This window comes from Oreochromis aureus, linkage group 5 (genome assembly GCF_013358895.1).
Source record: "Oreochromis aureus strain Israel breed Guangdong linkage group 5, ZZ_aureus, whole genome shotgun sequence".
NCBI classification, from domain to species: domain Eukaryota; kingdom Metazoa; phylum Chordata; class Actinopteri; order Cichliformes; family Cichlidae; genus Oreochromis; species Oreochromis aureus.
The window spans coordinates 32,620,192-32,646,452 of record NC_052946.1 but is presented as its reverse complement, the minus strand read 5'-3'; the positions used below and the strand labels follow the sequence as shown (position 1 = coordinate 32,646,452).

General features: G+C 38.7%; 2 protein-coding genes across 12 annotated transcripts in view; both read left to right on the top strand.

The window, feature by feature from the left end:
* The window catches only part of nav1b (neuron navigator 1b), a 53,957-nt gene extending 41,882 nt beyond the window's left edge, over positions 1 to 12,075 (top strand). For 8 of the 11 annotated variants that reach the window (XM_039612361.1, XM_039612359.1, XM_039612363.1 and 5 more), the window contains 16 exons: positions 196 to 279; positions 714 to 825; positions 920 to 1,041; positions 2,175 to 2,353; positions 2,558 to 2,714; positions 2,917 to 3,115; positions 3,572 to 3,672; positions 3,772 to 3,867; positions 5,282 to 5,450; positions 6,719 to 6,954; positions 7,084 to 7,235; positions 7,321 to 7,392; positions 7,753 to 7,949; positions 8,059 to 8,177; positions 8,392 to 8,589; positions 8,690 to 12,075. In XM_039612361.1, coding sequence (XP_039468295.1) covers positions 196 to 279; positions 714 to 825; positions 920 to 1,041; positions 2,175 to 2,353; positions 2,558 to 2,714; positions 2,917 to 3,115; positions 3,572 to 3,672; positions 3,772 to 3,867; positions 5,282 to 5,450; positions 6,719 to 6,954; positions 7,084 to 7,235; positions 7,321 to 7,392; positions 7,753 to 7,949; positions 8,059 to 8,177; positions 8,392 to 8,589; positions 8,690 to 8,773 — 2,277 coding nt within the window. In that variant the 3' untranslated portion in view covers positions 8,774 to 12,075. The remainder of the gene's footprint in view (positions 1 to 195; positions 280 to 713; positions 826 to 919; positions 1,042 to 2,174; positions 2,354 to 2,557; positions 2,715 to 2,916; positions 3,116 to 3,571; positions 3,673 to 3,771; positions 3,868 to 5,281; positions 5,451 to 6,718; positions 6,955 to 7,083; positions 7,236 to 7,320; positions 7,393 to 7,752; positions 7,950 to 8,058; positions 8,178 to 8,391; positions 8,590 to 8,689) is intronic. The other 3 variants (XM_039612368.1, XM_039612367.1, XM_039612360.1) reach the window with 3 other exon arrangements.
* Positions 12,076 to 12,343: 268 nt separating this feature from the next.
* Positions 12,344 to 22,622, top strand: mybphb (myosin binding protein Hb). The gene is made up of 12 exons (XM_031736655.2): positions 12,344 to 12,601; positions 13,638 to 13,700; positions 13,872 to 14,006; positions 14,636 to 14,803; positions 17,729 to 17,817; positions 17,902 to 18,097; positions 18,178 to 18,317; positions 18,483 to 18,642; positions 19,661 to 19,797; positions 21,034 to 21,220; positions 21,352 to 21,405; positions 22,095 to 22,622. Exons 1-11 carry the CDS (start codon positions 12,406 to 12,408, stop codon positions 21,381 to 21,383), a joined length of 1,503 nt encoding a protein of 500 aa, XP_031592515.1. The 5' UTR covers positions 12,344 to 12,405; the 3' UTR covers positions 21,384 to 21,405; positions 22,095 to 22,622.
* The last annotated feature ends 3,639 nt before the right edge of the window (positions 22,623 to 26,261 follow it).

Sequence of the window (26,261 nt, the reverse complement as noted above, 5' to 3'; positions counted from 1 at the left end):
CTGTTGACTCTTCCATCCCTTCCATCCTCTCCCAGCAGATGAAGAAAGCTATTTGTTTGACGGGGTGTGAGTGTGTGAGGCTGCAAATCGATTTGTTTCAGCTGGTGACTCATACCTGTCTGCTGCCTCACCATCCTTCACACACACACACACACTCTCTTTGTAGCCTTTTAACTCTGTGTCTTTCTCTCATAGGCTAATCTGGTCGCAGCATTTGAACAGAGTCTGGCCCTGATGACAGCACGCCTGCAGACACTGTCTGTCTCATCAGATCAGAAGGTATTTTGGCGATATTACAATGATGATTGAATACTATAACGGTAGCGAAGTCTGTGCCAGTCTCCATTTATTTACATGAGCAAATTTGATGAGAAAAGTGTGTAACACTAGAAACATGCCATAAACAATCTCTTACATGACAGCTGAAAGCAGACAGAAATTACTACATAATCAGCAAATACATTCCAGTGACGTTAATCATAAACTATGCACTCTGCTCATTAGGTTAGTTTTGTGAGTGAAAAAGAGACCAAGTTGCATAGTTGTCATGAAAATGAGATGTGAGTCATGATAGGATTTCGATGTTGTCACTCAACACAACCTGACATCCTTAGTGAAAGCTAAGAGGCATTCCAGAGTCCTGGGTACAGAAAATTCTTGGCTCAGTTACTAACCCATCAACTAACATGACTACATACTGATGTTTCCTTAAGGACTCTGAGCTTACTGAATTGAAGGACACCATTGACATTCTGAAGGCCAAAAATACTGAAGCCCAGGAAATCATTCAGGGGGCCCTCAGTAATCCGGACATCACACCTAAAGGTACAGACTGCGCTGTATGATATACAGTAGGATTTTGACTGTCATATACTTCTGTCTCCTTGTTCAACTCTTCTGTTTTCTTTTGGGTATTCAGAGCTGCAGATCAACCGCCAGAACTCCTCAGAAAGCCTCTCCAGTCTTACCAGCACCACCAGCCACTCGAGCATGGGCAGCCTCAAGGAGCAGGAGGCCAAGAAGAAGAAGAAGAAGAGCTGGGTGAGGAAATACTGGTCACTGACTAAATTTATGCATAAGAAGTTCACTGGGAGTCTTAATGTACCGTCCTGTATGGCGTGTATGCAGGACAATATATGGCAGGAAAAACAAATACATTTTCATACATTTCATAGTTTCATACAAATCATCGGGAAACGAGATGAAAGTAACAATATTGGTATCAATTTTGGAACTGAACTTTAAAAATGTTCTAAAATTAGATCAGTTAAATCAGTTATCTATTTTAGTGATTCCAAATTGATCAGACTGGGCAAATTCAGTGATTGTGTTGATAAAACTGGGTCTTTTTGTTCTTTTTGTGTTACATATAACATCTGAAATGTATGGTGGAGCTATCGAATTATAATTACTTTTAATTGTGATTAATACAATACAGCTCAATGGTTATATGGATGAATATTGTAAATGAATGAACATGTCTTGCTTTTTTTTCTTGTTGTATTGTGTCTTGTGTGTTCAGTCTGAAAAAGTTAGTCAGTTCTTGTCCTACTTTACGCTCCTGCATGTCTGTGTGTGTATGTGTGATCCACCTCCTGTCCTGTTCCATCTTTCTTATTAAATATAACTCTGGTCTCTCCCTCATGCTGCCCCGCTTTTTTATTTTAGGTCTTTGAGGTGAGTGATGTTGCTACAATAAATAAAACTCAAACCTTTTCCACTCCAGCCTGCATGTGCTTTGAGTCATACTTCCTAAATGTTGGGAAATGTTCTGTCATCCCCTTTTTTTTGTTTGTTTGTTTGTTTGTTTTTCAAACATACACAATTACTGTATGATTTGATCATGCTTTATTATGAAATGTTTATTATTAAATTTATTGTCTTGTGGACTTCAAACTACTGTTACAATTTTCAAAAGCTGAAAATCCCCAACATACCAAATAGCTTCATTAAACTCGGTTGCTGTAAATCTAACATTTCACCAACTTTTTTTTTTTTTTTTTTTTGAAATTTATATTTGCCTACTTTTTGTTTAAAAAAGCCACATTCTGAGAACTCTCAGGTCATTACAATCACTTTTTAAGAATTTCTTTTCAGCTGTCTTTTACTTTTATTCTTGTTTTTTTCCTGGCTTGTTATTTATTACATCTTGATTTCATGTATTCTCCCAACAGTTACGCAGCTCATTCAACAAGGCTTTTAGTAAGAAGGGCTCAAAGCCAACTGGGCCATATGCTGACATTGAAGAGATTGCCACCCCAGAATCCTCAGCACCTTCCTCCCCCAAAGTCCACCATGATGGAGATAACCCTCCGGTGTCAATGAAATCCTCAGCCTCAGCATCATCTTCAAGGTACCATACAAGGATCTTTATCATTGTTTTATTTATAAGCATAACAAATAAGGTATTGAATCACAATATAAATAAATACAAAATTCTCGTAGATGTGATAACAGATTATCACAGAACTCTGTAAAATTGTTATTTTCCTGTCATTCCTCTGATCCCTGCTACAGTACCATAATGATAATTTTCCCATAATTTCATTGTCACCAGACTCTCTGAAGGGAGTGAGGCAGGTGATGATAAGGTTGTAACAGACCTGCGCACAGAACTGTGGGAGAAGGAGCGTAAACTGACAGACATCCGCCTCGAGGCTCTGAGTTCGGCCCATCAGCTGGAGCAGCTGCAGGAGGCCATGAACAACATGCAGGTATGTGTGATTTTGTTTTTTGTTTGTTTTATAAAAAGGTTGGCCTCAAAGTGCATTTTATTTTCCAGCTGGATGTTTATTTTATGAAGATTTTTGTCTAGACAAGTTGATTTGTTTATGTAAAAATTTTAACCTTTAGTGTTTTGTACTTTGCAATTGGTAAACATTGCAGTGATCTGTAATTTTATTTTTTTTTTAATAGAGGACAATCGAAAACCTGAAGGCTGAGAACAACCATCTGAAGACAGGTACTTTGTCTCCCTGTCCATCTCCTGGACCCTCCAGCTCTGTTTCCCAGTCCTCAGGTCTGACTGCTCTGGGAAGCTCATCACCCCGACAGTCAGTAGCCATGCACGTGCCTAAAAGCTACAGCAGAGGGCTGAGTGAGGGGAGCAGCTCAGGTATAGCTCGGTCTTTGACATTTATATTTATAGGAGTCAGAATGCAACAATGAGTCAGATAACTGGGTATAGTACTTAGATTTAAAAAACCCAAAACAGAACAGTGAAAATAAGCATGTATCACTGAAATCATTGGATTTTCCAGAATCCCTATAATTGCCTCATGCCATTATTTAGAATCTATATGCACATAGATTAAATGTCTGATAACAATGAAAATTAAAGTTAGAGTGTCAAGGCAGTCAAAATCCATTACTTGTTTGTGTAGTCATTTAATGCATGGTGATGTAAAAATCCATGCTTTTATTTTGAAGTCTATTAAAAATGATCTTTTAAAATTACAGTTCAGCAGATAAAGAATATAATGCAAAATTAACACTGCTTGTTTCAACTTGTGTTGCAGATGCCTCATAAGCTTTCTTTTTCTGTTTATACACTCTTTGATTTACTGCTTAGCAGACATCCACACTGCAGATTCTCTCAGCCTTTCCTCACAGAGAGATGACCATCGTGTCAGGGTCGTGGTTTGTGTTGCAGATCTACGTGTCTTTAAAGATGTATGTTTTCATAAATTTGCTTTTTCTAAATCCTTCCTTTCCTCTTAAAGTGCATCTGTCACCTGTTAATCACCTATTAACTTTACTTTGTGTCAACAGGAGGTTAAGCAGCAGGATTTCTTTGTTGGCACTGTCAGAGTGAATGGCAGGATGGATTGGGTGATGCTTGACTCAGCTGTCAGTCAGGCTTTTAAGGTGAGAAATCTTCACTCACTGCAACTGTTAAAAAGTCGAATGCAAATTTGAAGCATGCTTACATTTACAATTCAGCTGTCACATTAACTTTAGCATCAAGAGGAGCATCAAGAGGGCTGTTCAGAGGTGTAAAATAAGACACAGAAAACATACATGCAAGTGCTTCTGAAAATGGTATTTAATTCAAAAACTCATATCTTCTACATTCACATAAAGTGAAATATTTAAAGCCATTTCTGTTTTAATTTTGATGACTCTGGCTTAGAGCTCATTAAAATTAGAAATCCAGTGTCTTAAGTTATTATGATTTTCCCAAGATCAATCAAAAAGAGTTTATAGTAGAGAAATGTTCACCATCTGTAGTATCCTAATCATGGATCAGCAACCACCATTAAAACCAGCAGATGACATGGCACTCCTAATCATTATAGACTGTGGAAATTTCACACTGGACTTCAAACATCTTGGATTCTCCACCTCTCTACTCTTCCTGCAGACTCTTGGGACTTGATTTTTAAAATGTAAACAGTAGACAGTAAATCTTTGAAATGTAAAGTTTACTGTCATCTAAAAAATGAGACTTTGTACCATTGAGCAACAGTCAAGTCCAGCTGTAGTTGTAGCACCTTTTCTGAAGATATCTGTATCTTAAACTAACCTCACTTCACTCCTTGTGAATCTCTTCCAAGTTTTTGAATTGACTTTTTCAACAGTCCTCTCAAGACTAAGGACATCCTTGATGGTTGCACACCTTTTTCTACCTCCCTTTTCCCTTCCAGTCAACTTTCCATTAGTATGCTTCAGTACAGCCTCTGAAGACAGTCAGTCTTTTAGCAATAACTTTTGCTAGGTTACCCTCCTTGTGGAAAATGTCAGTGATCATCGTCTGGACAACTGTGAAGTCGGTAGTCTTCTGCATGATTGTGATTGCATATACTGAACTGAAATGACAGGTACACAGTATTCATACCATTTTAATAGTACTTTACTTAAACTTGAATTAAAATATTCTAATTTTTTGAGTTATTTTTTTATGGTAGGAGCTTTAAGGTTTAACTATCAAAACTAATATTGAAAAATGCTTGTAACAATGATATTTCCAATTATTATTTAATAAAGTGAAAATTTAATATATGATAGACTAAATGGAAATTACAAACTTTTTCATAATTCTAGTTTTTGAGCTGCATCTGTAAACTTAAAATAACTTTCTGATTTTGTTATGACGGTAATGGGGTTGAAATATCATTCATTTTATTTGTGTGGTGGTAATAAAACCAAATGTGTTGTGTGGAGGAATACCTCTAAAAGTCTGTAATTTTTTGTTATACTGTACATATTTTTCTTCTTGTTGTCACAGAGTTTTCTTTACTTAGTTTTACTCAGTTCTGCTTTTCTTTACTTTTTCTTCCAGGTATATATAGCCAAGGTGGACCCCACCTCCAGTCTGGGACTGTCTACAGATTCCATCTACAGTTACAGTATGGGCCACATTAAGAGAGTGCTGGGAGGAGAAGCTCCTGAGACACAACCCTCTCGCTGCATGTCACGAGGCCCCAGTAGCATCACAGTGGCACTGAAAGGTTTGCAGAAAATGTATAACTTCAAAAGTTCTACTAAATTTAAGATATGTTTTATTCACAGAATTAGAAGTAAATTCATTCAGATCAGTATTGAAACGTAAAGTTTGGAATTCAACATTCAAATATTTTAATTCACAATGATTTTTGTACGAGGCTTTTCTTTAGCTTGAGTCAATTTCTCTACAATCATTTTTGGTCAAAACCAATTAACTGCACGCTTCTGATTCTCGGTCAAAGCAGCTGATGAGGTCATTATTTCTCCCCAAACTTTATTTTTTTAAATTATTTTTGACAGTTGTGACTTGAAACACTATGCTCTCATGTTACCCATATGTCTGTCCGATTCAAACACTGAATTATATTTAAGGAAGAACTAATTAGAATTTAATGGTCAAAAGTGTTTTTGTTTTACCCCACAAAAATGATTTTTTTGGCCTTAATCCAAGAATTCAGATGCATTACTATGTATATTATAACAACAAATATCAATAGAATAAAATGATGTGATTTATATCTAGAAGGTCAAAGGTGATGTCTAAACAGATATAGATGTAAACAACAACGTGACCTGTTGTCAGAGGCTCACTTGGTTGTGATCTTAGCATCATCACTAGGATTATATATTTGAGATATATGCATTTACCCTTTAGCACTGTTTTGTTTTGTTGAGTTGCACATATGTTGAGCCCATCAGTGATTCTAAACCAGAGTGATGATCAGTGGGAACAGTCATGGTTCTGGTTTGGTGGTTGACCCCGCTCCACCTTCGCATGCAGGAATGCGAGGAGCCAAGTGCTCGGAGAGCTGGGAAAGCAGTGGCAGCCCAGACAGGGGTCTGAGTAACATGATCTCAGGGCAGTCAGGCCCAGCTGGTCGACCAGCGTCAGACACATGGGCCCCATAGATGTTAAGGAAGATTGCACTTCTGCAGGCTGGGGGATGGGGGTGCAAAGACTTCCTACACTTGATGCAGAACTATTTTCAGAGTGAAATGCTTGAGCTCTGTGCTAAATATGAAGGACGTGCGAAGTAATATAAATCTGTTTTCACAACATCTTCTGACTGAAGCCAGTCCTCTTTGCAATGTGTATTTTTTCTGGTATAGATATTAACAAAATTCCAATCAAGCACTTAAATATCATGTATCAAACTGCACTTTATCACCATCTCTGATACATCCAATGTAATTAGCAGATAGTCATCAACTTTATTGTTTATTACAGCAGTTGATCATGCAAGTCATTCTTTCTTTCCTTGACTATGCTCAGGTTTGAAGGAGAAGTGTGTGGACAGCCTGGTATTTGAAACTCTCATTCCCAAACCCATGATGCAACACTACATAAGTCTTCTACTCAAACATCGTCGTCTAATCCTGTCTGGGCCGAGTGGCACTGGGAAGACGTACCTCGCTTCCCGGCTGGCTGAGTACCTGGTGGACCGCAGTGCCCGCGAAGTCACGGATGGCATTGTGGTCACTTTCAACATGCACCGCCAGTCATGCAAGGTAATAGAAACTGATGTGCCATTAAAAATCCCCACAATTCTTCTTCCACAGACTGAGTTTGTCCAGTCTGCAACAGCATGATTTTACTCTTATCATCTTGTATTGCAATCTCTGTCTCTTTCTTTGTAGGATCTGCAGCTTTATCTTTCTAATTTAGCTAATCAAATAGACCGTGAAAGTGCAACGGAAATACCATTGGTGGTTATTCTGGATGATATTCATGATCCTGCTTCCATCAGTGAACTTGTCAATGGTGCTCTGACCTGCAAATATCACAAATGGTAAACTTCCTCTCCATGAATACAACTTGATAAACCATAATTATGTAGGTGCTGAATGTGGACTTAACTGTGCAATATTGTTTAGCCCTTACATCGTTGGAACAAGCAATCAGCCAGTGAAGATGACCGCAAACCATGGCCTGCATCTCAGCTTCAGGTTGGTTATAAATGACTATGTAACTAATATATAGCAATAACCTGTTGAAACAATTAATGCTGGTTGAACAATTTTTGCATGCTTCATTCAATAATGCTGTCCCAGTACTATAAGTAAGAGGATAATGATAGCCTTCCAAAAGCCAAAAGACCAAAATAAAAAGACTTCTTTATAAATATTAACATTAATAGTAGTTTATAAAGAATAGCTTATTCCTATCATTTTAATATTAACTATAAACTAGAATGTATCTAATGTTGGTGTAGCTTAAAGGTAAAACTGCTTGAATAATGAAATATGCTGTTAACAGACTATTAAGTCTAGTGTTGTGACATGCAAATATGCTTTTCATTGTCTCAGGATGGTGACCTTCTCCAATAATGTGGAGCCAGCCAATGGTTTCCTTGTGCGATATTTGCACAGGAAGTTGATGGAGTCCGAAGATGAGAGGAACTTGACCAATGAGGATCTAATCAGGGTGTTAGACTGGGTTCCCAAACTGTGGTATCATTTGCACACCTTCCTAGAGAAGCATAGCACATCGGACTTCCTCATAGGTATGCAGCACTTGAGAGAGGATAACTTTAGGAATGAAGAAACAGGTTTAGTTTTGATGTGATAGTTGTTGCTGCATTCTCACTCTTCTTTCTGCTTTTTTCTCTTTAGGCCCTTGCTTTTTCTTATCCTGTCCAGTCACAGTGGATGAGTTTCGATCATGGTTCATTGATCTTTGGAACCACTCTATCATACCATACCTGCAAGAAGGGGCCAAGGATGGCATCAAGGTGAACCACTTTAATCATTTAAAGTGAAAACTTTTAATCAGCTTTTATTGATTAGTGCAGCCATAACAGCAAAAAAATAAGTAATTCTTGTTGGAATAAAACTTGGTCAAGATTAATTTGCAGTTTGATCATTCTCTGAAAGCACCATCGACTTTCTTTTCACAGGAAATGCTGTAGTCTAATTTTACTTTGGTGCTATGTTGTGACTCCTCAGGTCCATGGCCAAAAGGCAGTATGGGAGGACCCAGTGGAGTGGGTGAGGGGCACCCTGCCTTGGCCATCTGCCCAGCAGGACCAGGCAAAATTGTTCCACCTACCTCCTCCCAGCATTGGCTCCAGCAGCCCCTGCCAGCCAAGTGAGGAGAGGCCTCACAAGGAGACTCCGCCCAGCTCCATGGAAAATGATCCTCTGGTAATAGAGACAGTATCCCAATACTTTCTATTATTTCTTAAACTGATCTGCAAACTGGAGAAGTTCTAATTTCCCAAATCTCTCTTTTGTTTTGTTATAGATGGCAATGCTTTTGAAACTTCAAGAGGCTGCCAATTTCATTGAATCACCAGACAAAGAAGACCCTAGCCTGCCTAAACTTTGAATACAAAGCTCACACCTAAACACTTAGCTCTCCAATTTTTTTGTTTTTGCTTACTGTACTGCAGTGTATGCAGTGCATATTCAGGAACAAATGGACCCTCAGAAATGGTTGTGGGGCTATTAAAAACCATCATTCCTGCAGGAGAAGTTTGAAAATATGACTTATTAAATCCAAATCATTTAACCCATTCAGTATTTTCAAAAAAACTGTTCACACGTTTTAAATGAAAAGCTATGTTCTCTTACTTAACTATATATTCAAGAATCACTTCACATAAATCAGATATCTTTACCAGTATGGTAGCCCTCAGTACTTTTAGATTGGTGCTAGTGGATTGTTAAGAAGTCCATCAGCTCAGCACTTCAGCTTCAGGGGACTTCTGTAACAAAACACACGGTCAATCCTGTTTTATGCTCAAGGGCACCTTGAAGTGTTCGTCAAACAGAGCCATTGGAAAAGAGTATGACAGCATCACAGATACCAGTCTTTCTTGCAAAGTTCTTTGGCACATATCTACTGTATCAGTCTTTGAAGGCCAAATCTTACATATATGCAATCCTGAACTCTACAGCCCGAGCAGGTGAAACTTATGATATGCCTTAAGACAAAGACATCAATGTCACCTCAACTTAAGCAGAATATACTGGTGCTTTTATCAATAACATCCTAAGACAGTCGCATCCTAAGCTGTTTCTTCAGCTTTCTATATTATATATTACAGTTCATCATGGTTACGTTTCACAGCAAAAAAAAAAAAAAAAATCTGAACACTCCAAGATGAATTTTCAAAATATATTTTTACTTTTTCCCATCTTCTTTATCATTTTCATAGTTTATGAGTTAAATCTGCTGTCATACTCTTTTGCATAAAACAGAACTTATTTATCAGTGATGTAAGTTCATCACTTTGTCGCTGCACACTTAATTTTGTTTTAGTCGCTACTTAAGTAGTGCCGCCAATGTCGCCATATGTATCAGGTATTAGATACTTACTACACAGGGATGATATAACTTAACAAACAACCTCTAATGAAAACATAATGAGTAAATGTTATTTAAATCCAATTCAAGATTGTTTCTCTAGAACATTTATGTAGGAAAAGGCACATCTATTTCAAGTCTTTCCCCAAACATTCAGACTAGTTACTGTGTATATTCTGTAAATACAGTAAGATTGCATTGCAGTTACTTTATCTACATTAGTTGGTGCAAATATCTAATATACTGAACCAAATACTGTACTTTAATCATGCATATTGACTGTCAAGTTAGGGTTTTAAGTTCAACTATGAATGTATAGAAAATACCTATACAGCAGCCGTATAACAGTCATGTAGGAGGTGCTTTTAAAGTAAGCCTTATCAAAGTTCTACTGCTAAACACTTTTATTAATGGCTGAGCAGGGTGGCTTTAGAGCTGCCTGTTTCCGTTTCATTTTTTACGCGCTTCACAAACAAAAAGAACATTTTCTCCCCACTCATGCTTAATTTCATTTAGGTACGGTACTCATGGTGCTCTTTAAAAATGTCCCAAACTGTTTTAGTGTTGGATAAAAGCTGTGTAGATGTTCTGGGTAGGTTAGCAAAAAGTTTTCTGTAATTTCTGTCAACCACAAAAGAAATATGAAATATATTTGGAAGAAAATGTGTGACAGTTCATAGGAGATGTTATTAAAGACATTCTGTAGTGGCTGAAGTCATGTGAGATCTTATACGGTATATACCCGAGTTGATGTCCTGCAGTATTTACGTTTGAGAGGATTTTGGGCACATGACGCAGAATCAAGTAGTAGAGAATGCTTATTCCAAGGCAAGAGTTAAAAACAAAGATTTAAAATGCTTTATGAAGAATTTGGTGTAGATATGTGTAAACAAGCCCCCTATGGAGTAAATGACAGATTGTGCAAGTGGTGTTGAATTAATTCTTTATCCCCAACATTTCGGTGCTCAGACTAAACTTCACACGAAGTAAAACCTGTAAATGAATGTTGGACCACTTAAAGACAGCTCAGTAAGAAAGTCTAAAAAATTATGTCTGAGATGCTTCTTGCTTATTTGCTTTATTGCACTGTTTGCATAAGGCTGGTTTTAAATTTTCAAGCTAATCTGCAGCTCTTACTGGTCATATGCAAACTAAAAAAGCTGAATAAAGAAAAGACATCGAAGAGCAAAAACGATGTCAAGTGTCTGGGACTCTTACCCTGACATCATGCTGACTTTGATTACTGTAAATATGTGAGGTATCAGACTGTATTACCAGCCCCTCTCTGATCTGTTTTGCAGGTTAATTAAAGCCATCAACTCCAGCTTCTCATTCACTGGTTGTTGTGCCTGTTGTTCTGTGGTAGCTGTGATTTGTGTTTGCTTACTAGTGTACTGGGACTATGCAGCAACTTCTACTGGTGTTGGCAATCAGCAATGATGAAATTCACAAACAAACACTGTTTTTTCATATGGTTGGGCTTTGAGTTCTTAATTCGGAGCAAACTGCACCACAAGATAAAAGTGTCAGCTGGAGATACAGAGCCTTAAAGAGAGGAGGATTCGTTTGGTGATACATTGAAGACAGGGTTCATAAGTTTAGCTGATGTGTTTTGTCCTTATGAATGGGAACTAAAGTAATGCAGCTGGACTTGTAAATCGTCAAATGACAATAAAAAACAAAATAAAAAGCAATTCAATTCCAGTTTATTTATATAGCGCCAAATCACAACAGTCCCCTCAAGGAAGATTAAAAAATCAAAAGATGAGGTGGAAATAGTTCGCAGTTAGTCTGCATTAAAACAAGTAAAAGAAAAATCTGACATCTTAGGCCAATACATGTTGCTGAATAGTCATATTTTCGCAAAGCTTGTTGTGGACTAAGATAAAAAAAACAATGTTACGCTGTATGCAGTGTCACTGATGTGCAAATGTCAAGGGTTTCTAAGTGTTGTAAATGCATGTAAACTTGCTGTGTGATGAAAAAAATGTTAACATTAATGCATTGTTTAGAAAAATCATTGATAATAGATGATAATGTTTTCTTTTTTTAATACTCAGATATTTGATATTTCTTTTTTTTTTCTAAAGAATCCTTTGTAAAAGTTAATTTCTCTATTTTGTACAGAGCATCACTGTAAAGTCTGTAAATATGTCAGCATTCTGGATGCGGCAACAATCACTGAGGAGGAAAAACTAAATCTGTGAGAGAAAGATATATTTCTTCAAAGTTGGGTCCAATACATGGATAAGGCATGCTTCTGAAGGCTTTCATCCACTTATCACTGTTTGTTGAAATTAATAAAATACATGTTATATTTATTTTGTTGCTTCTTGTTCAAGTTGACATGAGTGACCTGTTACTATGAATTGCAATAACCATTAAGTAATAGAGTTCATCATCATATCAAATTCATTTAAAATGGCTTTTTTTAAATTAGTGAAGCAGTTAATAATGTGCAGTATGTACAGTGAGTGTACAGAGTGGGACAAATTGAGTGGGGTCTGAGTCATACATGGTGTCGGTATCTATTAGGGGGCGGCGTCTGAAAGTGCCGAGCCATATATAAGCCTGCCACCCCCGCAGGAATGATGGCACTGGATACAGTTCGAAGGACTTAAACGAGTTGGGAATTAGCTGCCATCTCCAACATGCCGTCCAAGCCTGCCCCAATCAAGAAGGCGGCTAAGAAAGAACCAGCCAAGAAAGAGGAGGCAAAGGCTCCTGAACCCGCCCCGGAGCCCGCTCCTGTGGAGGCCCCCCCTGCTGAACCCGCACCGGCTGAAGCTGCGCCTGCCCCAGCTGAGGGAGAGGCCCCTGCTGCCGAGGGAGAGGCTGCGCCACCTGGTAATTACCCGTGCACAGCAGTGTCTGAAACGGCACACGGCCCACCTTTAATCATTTTTCTCGATGCTTGAACTTTTGATAAGTCGGTAACCCTTTAACTGATCCAATGGTAACTTTTTAGACACGTGCACGTCTGCGGGCTCAGTGTGAGCTGATCAACCGCTTGCTTTTGCCCTTCTGCAGAAACATAATGACGCAAACTTCTTAAGTTCCTCCTATTATGTGCTTTCATGCATCACCTGCATGTCTTACAAGCAGATAGTCCTAAAATCACAGTGCTTTATGAAACGTTTGTTGTATGAATGTATGTTGACAGTGCATATTTATCGACTAAAATACGTTTTTCTATAATCTATAACACTTAAATTCGTCTTGTTGAACACTGATTTTGAAATCTAGCACCAACATCAATGCTCCCACTGACTTGACTCACAGTCACACAGAGGAGTATGTGTTCATTTTTATTTGAATCGTTTAACACCATGCTGAAAATGCACACTCAGTGATGTCTTCTACCATAACAATGAGTGCACTAACCCTTAATATCAGCTACCATTCCTGCTTTTGAGGAATTGCCAGCTGCCTCCACTGATGATGGTAAATTAAAGGACTTCACTTGTTCATTAGTGTTTTAGCAACTACTCTAAGTGACTTGTTGATAAAACTTTCTACAGTGCTTAGTCTCAAAACATGTCCCACCTTCCTTAAATATTAATTGATAATATATACACTTAATAATAACTGCTGTGAGTGCAGCAATACAGGAGGCTGCACCAGCAGCAGTCTCTGCTGGTGTTAACCCAACCTGCAAAAATAGAACGTGTTCCTCTTCAATCCTCTCTCTTTAACAACTGAGATGATTTTGTCATTTGAGACTAATTGGATGGAAATTCTCCATGTGTTAGCATTGTTAATCCTTTGAATTCCCAGCAAAGGGGACAGAGAGCTGTGAGATGCATAGCTGGATTATATTTGATGCTGTCGCTCTGCTCATTATATGCTGCCAACAATAATACAAATGCCTGTTTAACATCAGCTGAAGCTGCTGAGGCACCTGCACCAGAAGAGCCTAAACCACCTACGCCCCCACCACCCAAAGGTAACCTTTTCTTGAAAGTGAAAACTTTATTTAAAAACCTATTTCATTGTTTTTTGTCATTTCCTTTGTGCTTATTACAACATTAAAATAGGAAAATGTATTCCAACATACTATAAGCTTTGTCTTTAAATTTAATTCATGTAATAATTGTATTTTATGTGGCATCTGCAGAGCCCACAAGTGCTCCTGTGGATCTCTTTGTTGAGGATAAGAACGACACTTCGGTCACTATCATTTGGAGCCAGCCAGAGAACATTGGGCCTTCAGGTCTGGATGGGTACACCATTGAAGTCTGCAAGGATGGAAGTAAGCCCTGCTCTTCTTTGAACCACGTGCATCATACAGCAGCATGTCCGCGAAAGGGGTCAGATAGTGGTATTAATATACCCTCACAGAAATGTCAGCTGACCTTTGAATTACTTTTTTCAGCTGCAGATTTTAGGGTTTCACAACGTGCATCTTTAATTGCACCATAGTTTTTCATTTTTATTTTTTCAAAATATAGTCAGGAAATTCTTATTTTTTTTTCTGTTTTAAAGTGTGTCAGGCACATCAGCAGCAGCTGTTCCTGAAGTGTCAGTCGCAGAGTTATATCACGAGCTACCTAACTTCTCCCTACAAGGAAAGAGGCATTTCAGGAGCCGCTGCGGTCTTGCTGGACGTTCTGCATTTAGACTTACAGCACTAAGCTAATGTCAGCAGCAATACAGTGCAGGCTTGATTTAGCAGACCCACACAGCAATTTAATGAATATGAACGCTGCAAAAAAAGGAGTGCTCACTGTCCTACATTTTTCTTAGTGCCTGATAATTTGTATAAATTCACTCAAAATCAAACTCACTCTTTCTACATTTTGCATATTGGGCAGACTCGTCCTTTGAAAAACAACAGCTTTGTAAACTCATTCATCATTGTGTGTAATTTTTCTCATCCAGCTGAGGATTGGAAAGCAGTCAATGAGGAACTGCAGAAGGCTTCCCGCTTTGTTATCAAGAACCAAACCACTGGTGACCGCCTGAAGATCCGAGTGGTTGCTGTGAACGAAGGTGGCCGCAGTCCTCCTGTTAGCCTCCCTGAGCCTGTGTTGGTGAAGGAGGTCGCTGGTAAGATGTGTTTCCAATAGAGAACATAATCTGTGCATTTTCTATAAGGAAATTTTACCTCTCGGAAAACTTCCCAAAATTCCTGGGAAAAGAACAGATGTAATGAGAGAATAAGTAACTTAAAAACAAGCCTAGAAGCTACTATTGCAAATGTAACTATAGTAACCATAAAAAACTAAAGCAAATAAATTGAACACAAATTAAATTAAACTTTCTCCCAGGTGCTAAACGATTAAATTTAGTGTTTTAAGAGGACAGTGCGTACCATCTGAAACAGATATAGCCTAAAGTTTATGGCGCCATTTATCACGAGAACGGGGAGTTGCAAAGTGCAGGAGTCAAAGCTAAGAAGCTCAGCGATGTTTTTCCTCTCAGCTGTCCATGTCCTGTTGACACATGCCTGCAATGTTGCATTTTAAAACCGTGGTCTTCTCTCTTGTTTCCACTTTGAGTTGAAACCCCGACCCAGCTGGCAACAGTGTGATAATTACACACTTGATAAGTGGATAGTTTTACTGTTGCTGCACACCTTACAGTGTTAATCATAGACAGTATATGTATCTGAGCTGAATTGCTGTGAAAGATGATTGGACCCTGAGGGCTTTATAAGGAGGAGCTGCATGACTCTGGGTCCCCTCACAAATCATCGTTATGCGTAATGGAGAGTCAAACAGGGAGGGAAGGCAACTTGATCCCAGCTGAACTGGCAGTCTTTCAGTAGTCACATTAACCATCGTGTTCACCATAGCGGGTGGCCTCCATATAGAATCAACTTATGAATGGTTTCCTACAAAATGACCACAAAGCTTTAGAAAATAACTGGGATGTCTGTGCTGTTAACACAGACTTTTCTATGGAGGGTTTGGCATTGCTTTGTGATCCCTGCCAGGATTCATGCTGAGGGGAATGTCAGGCTCTCTTCTCCAAGATCGATGGTGTCAAGTGATCTGACTGCAAGCATTTGGGGCAGGGTTAAGAGCAGAGAGGGGGTGGATGGTAAATTCCAGCGTGTCCTGACACAGAGTAGAGAGGGGGTGGATGGTATCCTTCTAACCTCTCAGATGACACCTAAATCTCATGACACCGCTGGAGATTCACTGTTTATCTTGAAACATGCCATGGACTTTACAGCACAAATCTTTATTAAGGTTAATCCTCTCCGCATGAAGTGATAAGACACCTAACATGCAGTGTATACTTTCTAATACCTCAGCTTACCCTCTTTTTGATTTGTTTTATACAGCTAACAGTTTACATCCCATTTAAAGTTTACTCATCATTTGCTTTTGGGAGTGTCCAGATGAGTGTCTGCTTATCTCATCTGCGATTTTAATGGATTCTGATGTGAGTGGGGGTAACCGAATCTCCAAATCATGCGTCATGAGAAGTGATATACTGACTACAGTACGCCTGCTTTATTTAGAGACCTGACAAATGTTGCTGGGTTGCACTCAGCAGGTGTTGCTTCTCTGCAGATCACTTTTACAAACAAGCTACAGCAGGACACTTCCAAGTGTCCCATCTGAAACATTTCTGTTTTTCATTCACTGATTGTGAGCTTTCAGTTACATCGCACATAAGAGACATGTTCATAGGTCTCAGTTTATTCATTCATATGCAACTTCAACTGTATGCCATATTAATAAAGATACATATATAAGCATTTACATGCTTGTACACTCAAATACTATCTTGCTTAAGTACTCTCCTATGTTGTTATGCACTAAATAGATCGAAAGACTGTATATAACTCTTAATCGCTCCCTCACTTACCGCTAATACATTAAGCCCCAATGTTTCAGTCTGACTGACCTTCAGCAGGTAACACGACATTGTCCATATATTCACAAACATATACGTAGACACAAACACTCACACACATCCTCCAGATATGTTTCAAGCATCCAATCAGAACTTAATGACTGATTAACAATTAACATATGTATATGCCATTAATCAGATAAAAACAACATCAGCTAATCATATATGACATTTACACAGTTAATCCCATACAGTCAACTATACAAACTCCTCAAGAATAATAAAGAAAAATATCACAGCTAGTGTGAATAACAATGACCCATTTTTAAAAATGGCTTCTCTTCCTTGACAAAGACTGTAATATATTTTTAACACAACATAATGCAGGCAGCATGAGGATGTGGTGGTTAGAACTGTTATCTCTTAGCAAGAAGGTCTTGGGTTTCAATTTAGTGAGTGGGACCTTTGCGTGTTCTCCCTGTGCCTGTGTGGGTCCTCTCTGAGTATCCTGGCATCCTTCCATAGTCCAAAGCCAAGCATGTTAGGTTGAATAGTGATTCTAATATGTCTGTAGCTGTGACCTGTTCAGGGTGTACCACACCTCTCACCCTATAACAGCTGGGTTAGGCTCCAGCTCAACTGTGGCACTGAATTTTATAAGTGGAAGAAAATGAATCAAATAGATGGATGAATGGATAATGCAATGTTAAATAATGGTCCCCATTGAGAGTAAAACAAATGATAAATAATGATAAATCAGGGTAGTATATAGGTCGTCAGTATCTTATGATTCACAAGTCACTATCCTATGACTGAGACTGACAAATCATTAGAAGGAATTGAACATGATTTATTGATCTACAGAATTCAATTATGCTATTAGCGATTAGACTCTGATGGCTTAACACAAGAGAATGAAATCCCAGGGGTGATGGCATTAGGCCACAACCCTAGATGTTGGTGTTGGTGAAGATAAGATGGAGCCTTGGATGGAGTGACTTACGTGAGGCGGAGATGGGGAGGAGGTGGGTTCCGCAAGAGAGAATGAATGATTTACACTACGCAAGTTGGAGGCGTCCTGCATTCTCATATCTTGCAAACAGCATGCGAAAGAGAATAATTAGAATAACCATTAATTATTTTCCTCATTGATTTTCTCTACAGATCGTCCCAAGGTCCGTCTGCCTCGTTTTCTTAAGCAGAGATATGTCGCTAATGTTGGAGACAAGATCAATCTGACCACCCCCTTCACAGTAAGATTGGAAGATTTCTGTGCATCGCTCCATGGGTAATAAATAACACACTGGAATTCACTGTCTGTTTGCGTCTTCTCTCAGGGAAAACCCAAACCTGTGGTCACCTGGACAAAGAACGGGCAGCCCCTTGACACAAAGAGGGTGAACATTCGCAGCACCGAAAGAGACAGCATCCTGTTCATCCGTGCGGCTGAGAGAGAGGACTCTGGAGTGTATGAGATATGTGTGAAAGTGGAGGACTTTGAGGACAAGGCTCAAATTATCCTTCAAATTGTTGGTAAGTAAATTTCTGATACTGTGTGCAATGCCTTTAAAACTGTCCTCTTTGATACTCAACCCATGCCTGTTTGTTCGCAGAGCTGCCAGGGCCTCCTGCCAGTGTAAAGATTGTGGATACCTGGGGTTTCAATGTTGCTCTGGAGTGGACTGCACCCAAAGACAATGGAAACACAGAGATCACGGGTTACACAGTGCAGAAGGCGGACAAAAAAACTGGCGTAAGTATTCTGTACCAAAGGGCCGCTTGTTTTCAGGTCATAACAACTAACTCATTCTGATGATTAATAGTAGCATCCCACTGATAAATTACATACTGCATGTCCTGAATCCCCAATACATCTGCTAATAATCCATCATGTCTGTGTGTGTCTGTGTGTTTCAAGGACTGGTTCACTGTGTTGGAGCATTACCATAGACTGAATGCCACCATCTCAGACCTCATCATGGGCAACACCTACAAGTTCAGAGTGTTTGCTGAAAACAAGTGTGGAATGAGTGAGAGTGCTGCTGTTACAAAAGACGAGGCCAAGATCTTGAAGACAGGTACTTTTTTAAAGAACTGTAAGGCATTAGAAGATATCAGAAATGTTTTAATTTATTCATTCATTCAGCTGTGGATCCTGCCTTAAATTTGAAATTGTTGGCATCTGCCATCAGTAGGCCTTTCTTAAATTTAAACTAAATTTAAATGAGAGCATGGACAGTTGTTTGGAGTAAAACTAAATGAATCAAGGATTCATTTCTATAGCGTGAAGTGTGGTTGAAATCCCTGACAGCTAATCAGGGGACCAATGAACATTAAACTATTTGATTACTATTAAGAAAATGTATCACCCACTAGTACAGTATACTGTAATCCCTATAATTTTACTCTTAAATACAACAAGAGCAGCTGGATTTCCATTTCCTTTATTGGGAGGAAATCAATTACAGGAACCGCAGACAATCTAGACAGTTCAAAATAAAAGATCTTGAGCAGACTGAATGCTCCACTTCTGAAATCTTTGACAATTTTTGAATTTCTATAAAGGACAGTTCTGGAGTCAGAAATGAACATTTTGATTTGTTTTACAATAAAAACTAAAAAACAAAATCGATTTAGCTTGCTAAAAATTTGTATGAGTTAAAATGGCTTTTGACCCGGTTAGTCACATTTCTTTCCCTGGACAACCTGGTCAGGATTTGTTTTTTCTCACATGTAGCACAAAACAGGAGACAGCCCACATTAGATGTGTTTCCACTAATAGAAACACTTGGCTCTGTTATGTGATCCCCAGATAAAGCGTGATGCACAAGGCAATATACAAGACAGCAAATTGTTTTTCTGACAATTCACTGTGTAGTTACCTCTATTTTTCTTATGAGCGAACAGTCAGACATCACACTTACTTTTCACTCAGAAACGACCATTTTAGAAACCATTTGATGTGCGATATGACTGCATCAGACAGTTTTGCTCTCCATCACCTATGTGAGGGGATGTATAGAAAAGGCCATGGCTGCAATTCATGTTTCTAAATTTTTTCATTCTACATTTTTTGTGTTTTCCTCTATTTTTCAGGCATTGACTACAAGCCTCCTGACTACAAGGAACATGACTTCAGTGAGGCACCCAAGTTTACCACATCCCTGGCTGACCGGGCCACTACAGTTGGCTACAGCACCAAGCTGCTCTGCTCCGTCAGGGGATTCCCAAAAGTATAGTAACATCTCTCTCTATTTGCACTCTATTAGCACTTCAACAGCACCAATTGCAAGCTCTTGTTTGTCTCAAGACAACAGTTGTGTGGTTTTAAATTTCAGTTCAGTCTACAGTCATTAACTTGATGGAACAAGTTACTGCTTGTAACTGCTTGTAAGATAGATCACAGAGATCAATTGAAGCTTTATTCTCATAAAACTTGCGTGATGAATCCACGTGAATTGTATTTACATTCTTGTAATTCTCTAATTCAGTTCATATATTCATAATACTAATATCAAAAGTTCACAGCGACCACTGTCTTCAGGTGCTTTATACTGTGAGGCAGAGAGTGAACATCAGTGATCAGTCTCCTCTGCTTGCTTAAATACTTAGAGTTTTTCTTCTCCCACTAAATATCACATTTTAAAAGGATAAGCGAAATAAAAATGCTTAAGTCAACACTTCAATCCAAATATCTACTACAGACGGGTGTGAGAACTATTTTATTGGCTACTTTCTGGTTGCAGTTTTGTTTGCAAATTATCGCCATATAAAAGTGTGGGGACGTACCCTTCTTTTACATTTTTCATACAGACTCACAAAAAAATATCACAATAATCAATAATAAGTAATGCTAAAAAGATAATAACTAGGTAAGAATCTTCGAAGAGCTGATCACATGTAGAAACCACACCCCAAATGTCCACCCGGGGTTCATCATACTTCAGCACTGTAATTCACATTTATTATTAGGTCCCTGTTACTACTACCTGTTATTAACAAAATAGAGAAGTTGAACAATGTTTGCTTTGCTTAGATAATCGCTACATATGTAGAACCTCCAACACAGTTCTGGTCTTTAAAATATTAAAGTCTAAACGTGCATGCAGATTAGATTTGATCGCAACACCAGAGGTGCCAACTAGCTAGACTGTTCCATAGGCACCTTCTTCCTTAAACATGTGGAAGCTGCACGCATTAGCTCAGTGCCTTACCTCTTCTTTCATGTCTGCAATCCATTGGATCACCAACAGGATGTAGGATAAATGGTACTAAGCACAGGATGATGCAAAGAGGCCACCAGATATTTATCATCTTTTAATGCCACTAAACTCCCAAACTGTGTCTGTATGTTGTTTTTGCTTCAGTCCCAAAGCCACAAATATGTCAACAATACTTCTGTTCATAGTCTTTGCAAGGTGTTTTGCTCTTTACATCCAGTTACACTGTATGAATCATTTTTTCTACAGCCCAAGATTCAGTGGATGAAAAACCAGATGATTATCGGAGATGACCCCAAGTTCAGGCAGATCTGTGTCCAGGGTATCTGCTCCCTGGAGATCCGAAAGCCTGGCAACTTTGACGGAGGTGTGTACTCCTGCAGAGCCAAGAATGATCACGGAGAGGCAACTGTCAGCTGCAAGCTGGAGGTCAAACGTAAGTCAGGATCTTAAAGCTGTACTAAAATCCGAGGTCTTTTGGATATGTGTAAAAGCTCTATTTCAGATGCAGCACTTGCTTTGCCAGTACCCAGTATCCTGAATATCATGTGTTTTTGTGTTATACAGAGCCAGTGATTGCAGATGCCGACAAGAAATAAGCTGACATTGTGACGCTCACAGGTGAGAAATCTGATTTATTTTTTTTAATACTTTGACACTTTATTTGCTCTCAGAATATCAGTACACCAAGTATACAACTTTGTCACAACACTTTTGACAAAACGGTAATATTTTGGGGTTAGCTTTGATTGTAGTGCTGTTGTAGCTGGACATTTGTGTTAAAGCAATTAAATAAGATCCATAGGATGGGTTGATCTATGTGTGTCTTCACCAGTTGCCTAAATGACTTGGTGTCCATACTTGGAGAGAACTAAACTTGGAAAACGTGGCCACTGCCACTGAAATGGTCCAATCAGTAGCACCCATAAATTAAAACTGTAATGACTCCCCATGCACTCAGTTAGGAGACTTAATCACATTTCATCAACTCAGCAGAAGTAGGTGCAGTAGCTTCCTTTAGGAGCATTTTATTTGTAGGTCACTTCTTAATACTTAAACAGTACAACACATTAAAAAAATACAAGAAAATTATTTATGTGTGTTTTGTGTCAAATCACTGCTGTTTTTGCAGCTTAATTTATTTCTTAGCATATGTTTTTGCTATTTGTGCAACTGATCCAATCCCAAATTAGACTCAGAAGGAACGGGACCTTTGCAGTCTCAGGTGCCTGACAGTGTTTCTAAAATGGTCATCCACACTGATATAAAAAAACTTTTGTCGTTTAAATAATGTCTTTGTTTCCCTGCAGGAAGGTGCTGGATTCCTGGAAGAACATGTATATATGGCTGGTGACCACACTGCCTAATGGATGTAGACTGATCTATCGCCAAGCGCTAACAAATATTATGATGAACAATGAATTATGATGAAAAATAATTACAATGAATATTATCGTCACTTTATCGCTACAACTGCATTTTTAAGTCCATATCCATGCCCACAATCAGCTTTTTCCCCAACAACACAGTCTATGGTAACTAAATTATGAATTCGTCAGACACTGTACTTTCCTATTTTATCATCTAACACCAAGAATTTTGCAGGATGGATCTTCCGTTCCTCATAGGAGAACTACATGTAACATCAATGAGTTTATACCAATAAACTATTTAATTTCTGGTTTTATTTTTTCAATACATTGTTTTCTGTAAATTGTAACCACTGCCATGTAATGGCTTCTATTGTGTACAGCAGTTTAAATAAACACGTAATATTGTGCTATGATAATCTGTGAAAGCTCTACGGAGGAAAAAATAAAGCAGGGATCATACATGGAGTACACTGGTTTTATATATTTATATAGATTGCAATTGTTTATGTTGATAAAACAAGCTATGCTTGCTGAGGTTTTAGAATATAGTTACACTTCATTTTTTTAGGCCTGTTGGTACTGATTTACTTTATTTACTAATTAAGTGTGCTACTTATTTGAGCAAAAATAAAGAATTCAGTTGTTCCAAATACAAATAATGGATTCCATGTAATTGGACACAAAGTCTTTGAGCAGGTTAGGTAAGCCAAACACATTTAAAAATACTGTTTTTTAAAATTCAATACTACCTGAAAGATAAATACAGAATTAAACTCAGTTTTGAAATTCATGTTTTCTTTATAATTTTTGCCAAATTACAAAATATTTTCAAAATGAAAAAGAAAAAATGGATCAAACACTTAAAAAAAAATCAATTTTGAACAGGACAGAGGTGGAACATATCCACACATTTATTTAATACCTTTCCTTTTCAATGTCAATACTGCTACTGAGTATATGAGGTTTCTGGATGAAGTCCAGTAAGAAACTGGAGACAGCAGTGTTGTTCATGTGACTCTTACAGACCCAAAAGTATCAGCATGCCAGAACTTCCATAATAATAATAATAATACCAGTGTATAATACTGAACTTGTAACTATTTGGTCTTGGAGTTATTGGAATAGTGATACAGTACCAGGCAGGATGCCAGAGATATCCAGGTTACAGAGACGCATGGGTTCACACACAGGCTGACAAAATTAGCCCTAGTGCTCCATCTCCCATGGGTTATATTAGGGATCAGTAGCTCAGCTGGCAAAATGTGCTTTTAAGTCACGGTAGCCAACTGATATTTTTTTTTTTTAAAAAGGAGTGGATAAATAAAATTATTCTGGTGGCAAAGTAATAAAAAGGGAAAAGTGTTCAAAACCTACATTATAATGAGTGACCCAGGTAAAAAAGAAAAGACAGCTTTATTCAGATTATTTGAGTGTGGCGTCCTCTAGTGCTTCTATTAAGTAATGACATCTAGAGGAACTAGAAATAAAAGGATAAACTGTCAAATGAAAACTATATTCATAAGTCACAATAAAACCCTCAAACATGACTTTTAGAGGTCAAGAAAGATCAACACAGTAAAGTGTAATTTATATGTCTTTAAATAGATATGCTCCACTGTTTCCTGACATTTTAAGGTACTTGCATAATTTGCATAGTGCAGCTTTAACCTGTGGGCTATGAGCCATAATGGGTCTCAAGCCTACTTCTAGCTGTTCCCTGGATGCTGACATGCCGCAATAGGGTCATGGAGCAAGAGACTTCCTGTCTAATTTAGATCCTGCACTGAAAAGATTTCAAGCTCCGGATGAAAGCCATCACTAAATCACAAATGGATTGTGTATAAAAACATGCATTAAATAATATAGTATATCCACCAAAAATATATTAATAGTAGAGTGAGGATTACAGGGTTTTTTTTCTACATTGAGATCAAAACATGGCTGTAAGGCAAAAAATATATACTGCAGATATCCAGAAATTCACTGAACTGTTAATGTAGTTTTTGGATATATTCCAAATAGCAGAAAGAACTCCCTAGAAGAAAAAGGTCCGTGGATGGCAGCCATCTGTCTCAAACAGTTACTGTGAGTGAGTGGAGGGAGCATTGAGGGAAACCACAAGGAAAAGCACTGGGCATGTTGGTAAGGCCAGCAACTGCAGACCAAAAATGTGTGGTTACGAAGATACCTGTAGAAAGGTAGCAGGGAGACGTTTGGTTCAAAGCACAGCTGTTCATCCTCATAGTGCAGCTAACATCATTGTATTCTTTGTCTCATTTCACTATTACATCTTCATTTTATATGTGAGCCTCATTAGACTCCCTGCTTCACCTTTATGAAACCAGACCTTCACAGCTGCTTCAGGCACATATTCTGCCTCTAATCTCCATGTTGAATTACCTCTGTGCCTCCCTTTCATCTATTCCAATTTATTGCTATAACGTTCAGCAGGAGGCAATCACCAAATATCTTCTGGCTGAATAATTGGATTCTATCAAAACTTTTTTTTTCTCCATCATTCTCCCCTCTGATCAAGAATGGGAGCAAATCAGCACAGCAGAATGTAAAGTTCATAAAAAACCTGGATGCTTTAGTGATGCAGCATCTGTGACACATCTTGCGGTGTTGCTCTAATTGTGGGTAATGCGCCGAGCACTGCCCGGTCACTGCTACAGGATGTCAAGGGTAACGCCAAAGGCAATGAAATGGTGCGTCGCTCTTGAAGGGTAGCCTGACTGCCATTTGCTGCAGAGTTTTGGCAATGATCCCAGAAGGTTTAATAAGCGTAATGGTGAAACTGGCCGTCACAACAGTGTCCTGTCGTTGCTTTTCATTAACAAATGTTGCACCAGTAAATCAGCTGGATAGACTGTCTGAGCACACTTTTCATTTGCCAAAGATTTAGGCTGTTAAGGAGGAATGAGAAGTGGATACTGTTATGCGCAAACAAACACATTCCTCCTCATTTCTTTTAAACATTTGCAAGTACTGTTTGGGGAAATTGGTGCCTCTGGAAATTGTGTATTTTTATGCTGTGCACAGTAATTCTCCTGCCCGGCCACACAGTACATGGATTTTTCTGGAGGAACCTGCAGAGGAAGGCTGTCCAGCCAACATATTTCAAATTAAGATGGCAGAATGAGATTTCATTTAGTCAGTTTCATTCTTTTAAAACCAAGATACTAAATAGAAATGTGAAAAATAAAAGATACAAAACAAAAACAAAAACCCCAGCCGTTTTAAAGCTTATATTATATCACAAACCCTTAAAGAGATGGCCAGTAGAAAGTATACAGTAATATGCTGTCAAACCAAACTAGATATTTCTCTGCTGGCATCCTGCTGCATAAAAGCTCTACATATATCACCTTGACTCGCTGACCTTTGCACTTTTTTTTTGTTGAATACTCCCATGTGAGTGACACAGTTATGTGCCTCATCCCACCTTCTCAATTATTTACCAGTTACATGTTGGATGTTTCTGTAGAGTGGATGAACTACTTTGCCATTTGTGCTTCACATTAACTGCTTCAGAAAAAAAAACAAAAAACCCCAACAAACTTCCCATCTGTTTTCTGCTTGCCTCTATACTGCAGCAAAAACAGCCCAAGTAGCTCCCTCTCTCCCATCCTCCCTATCCTTTTCACCTCCTCCCCCTCTTCCTCTATCCTTTCTGCTCACACCTCAATGCACTCAGGTTCCCGTACAGTTTCTGCAGCAGGGAGGTACAACACCTTAAATCGAGCTCTGTTTTGAGAGGCACTGCAGACTGCTGGTTTCCACGTTCACCCTTCTTTTCATCACTCTTCGATCCCCCTGTTTTTATAGTCCCTCCTGCTACTCTCTTTGTCCCCCCCCCCTTCCTGGTTTTCCTCCTGCGTCTAATTCTCAAAGCTCAGCAGTCCCTGTCTGCTTGTACTGAGGGAAAAAGTGATAGAGTGAGGAAGAAAAGAGGAGGAGCACAGCTATTAGTGTGCCAAAGAAAATCTAGACCCCTCCCTATCCAACTGATGACAAGGAGAGGTTTTATTGAGTTGCTCCTTAGCCAATGAGCGTGCAGTGCCGGGAAATACAGCAGTGGACCTGCACCGGCTCTGATGCTTG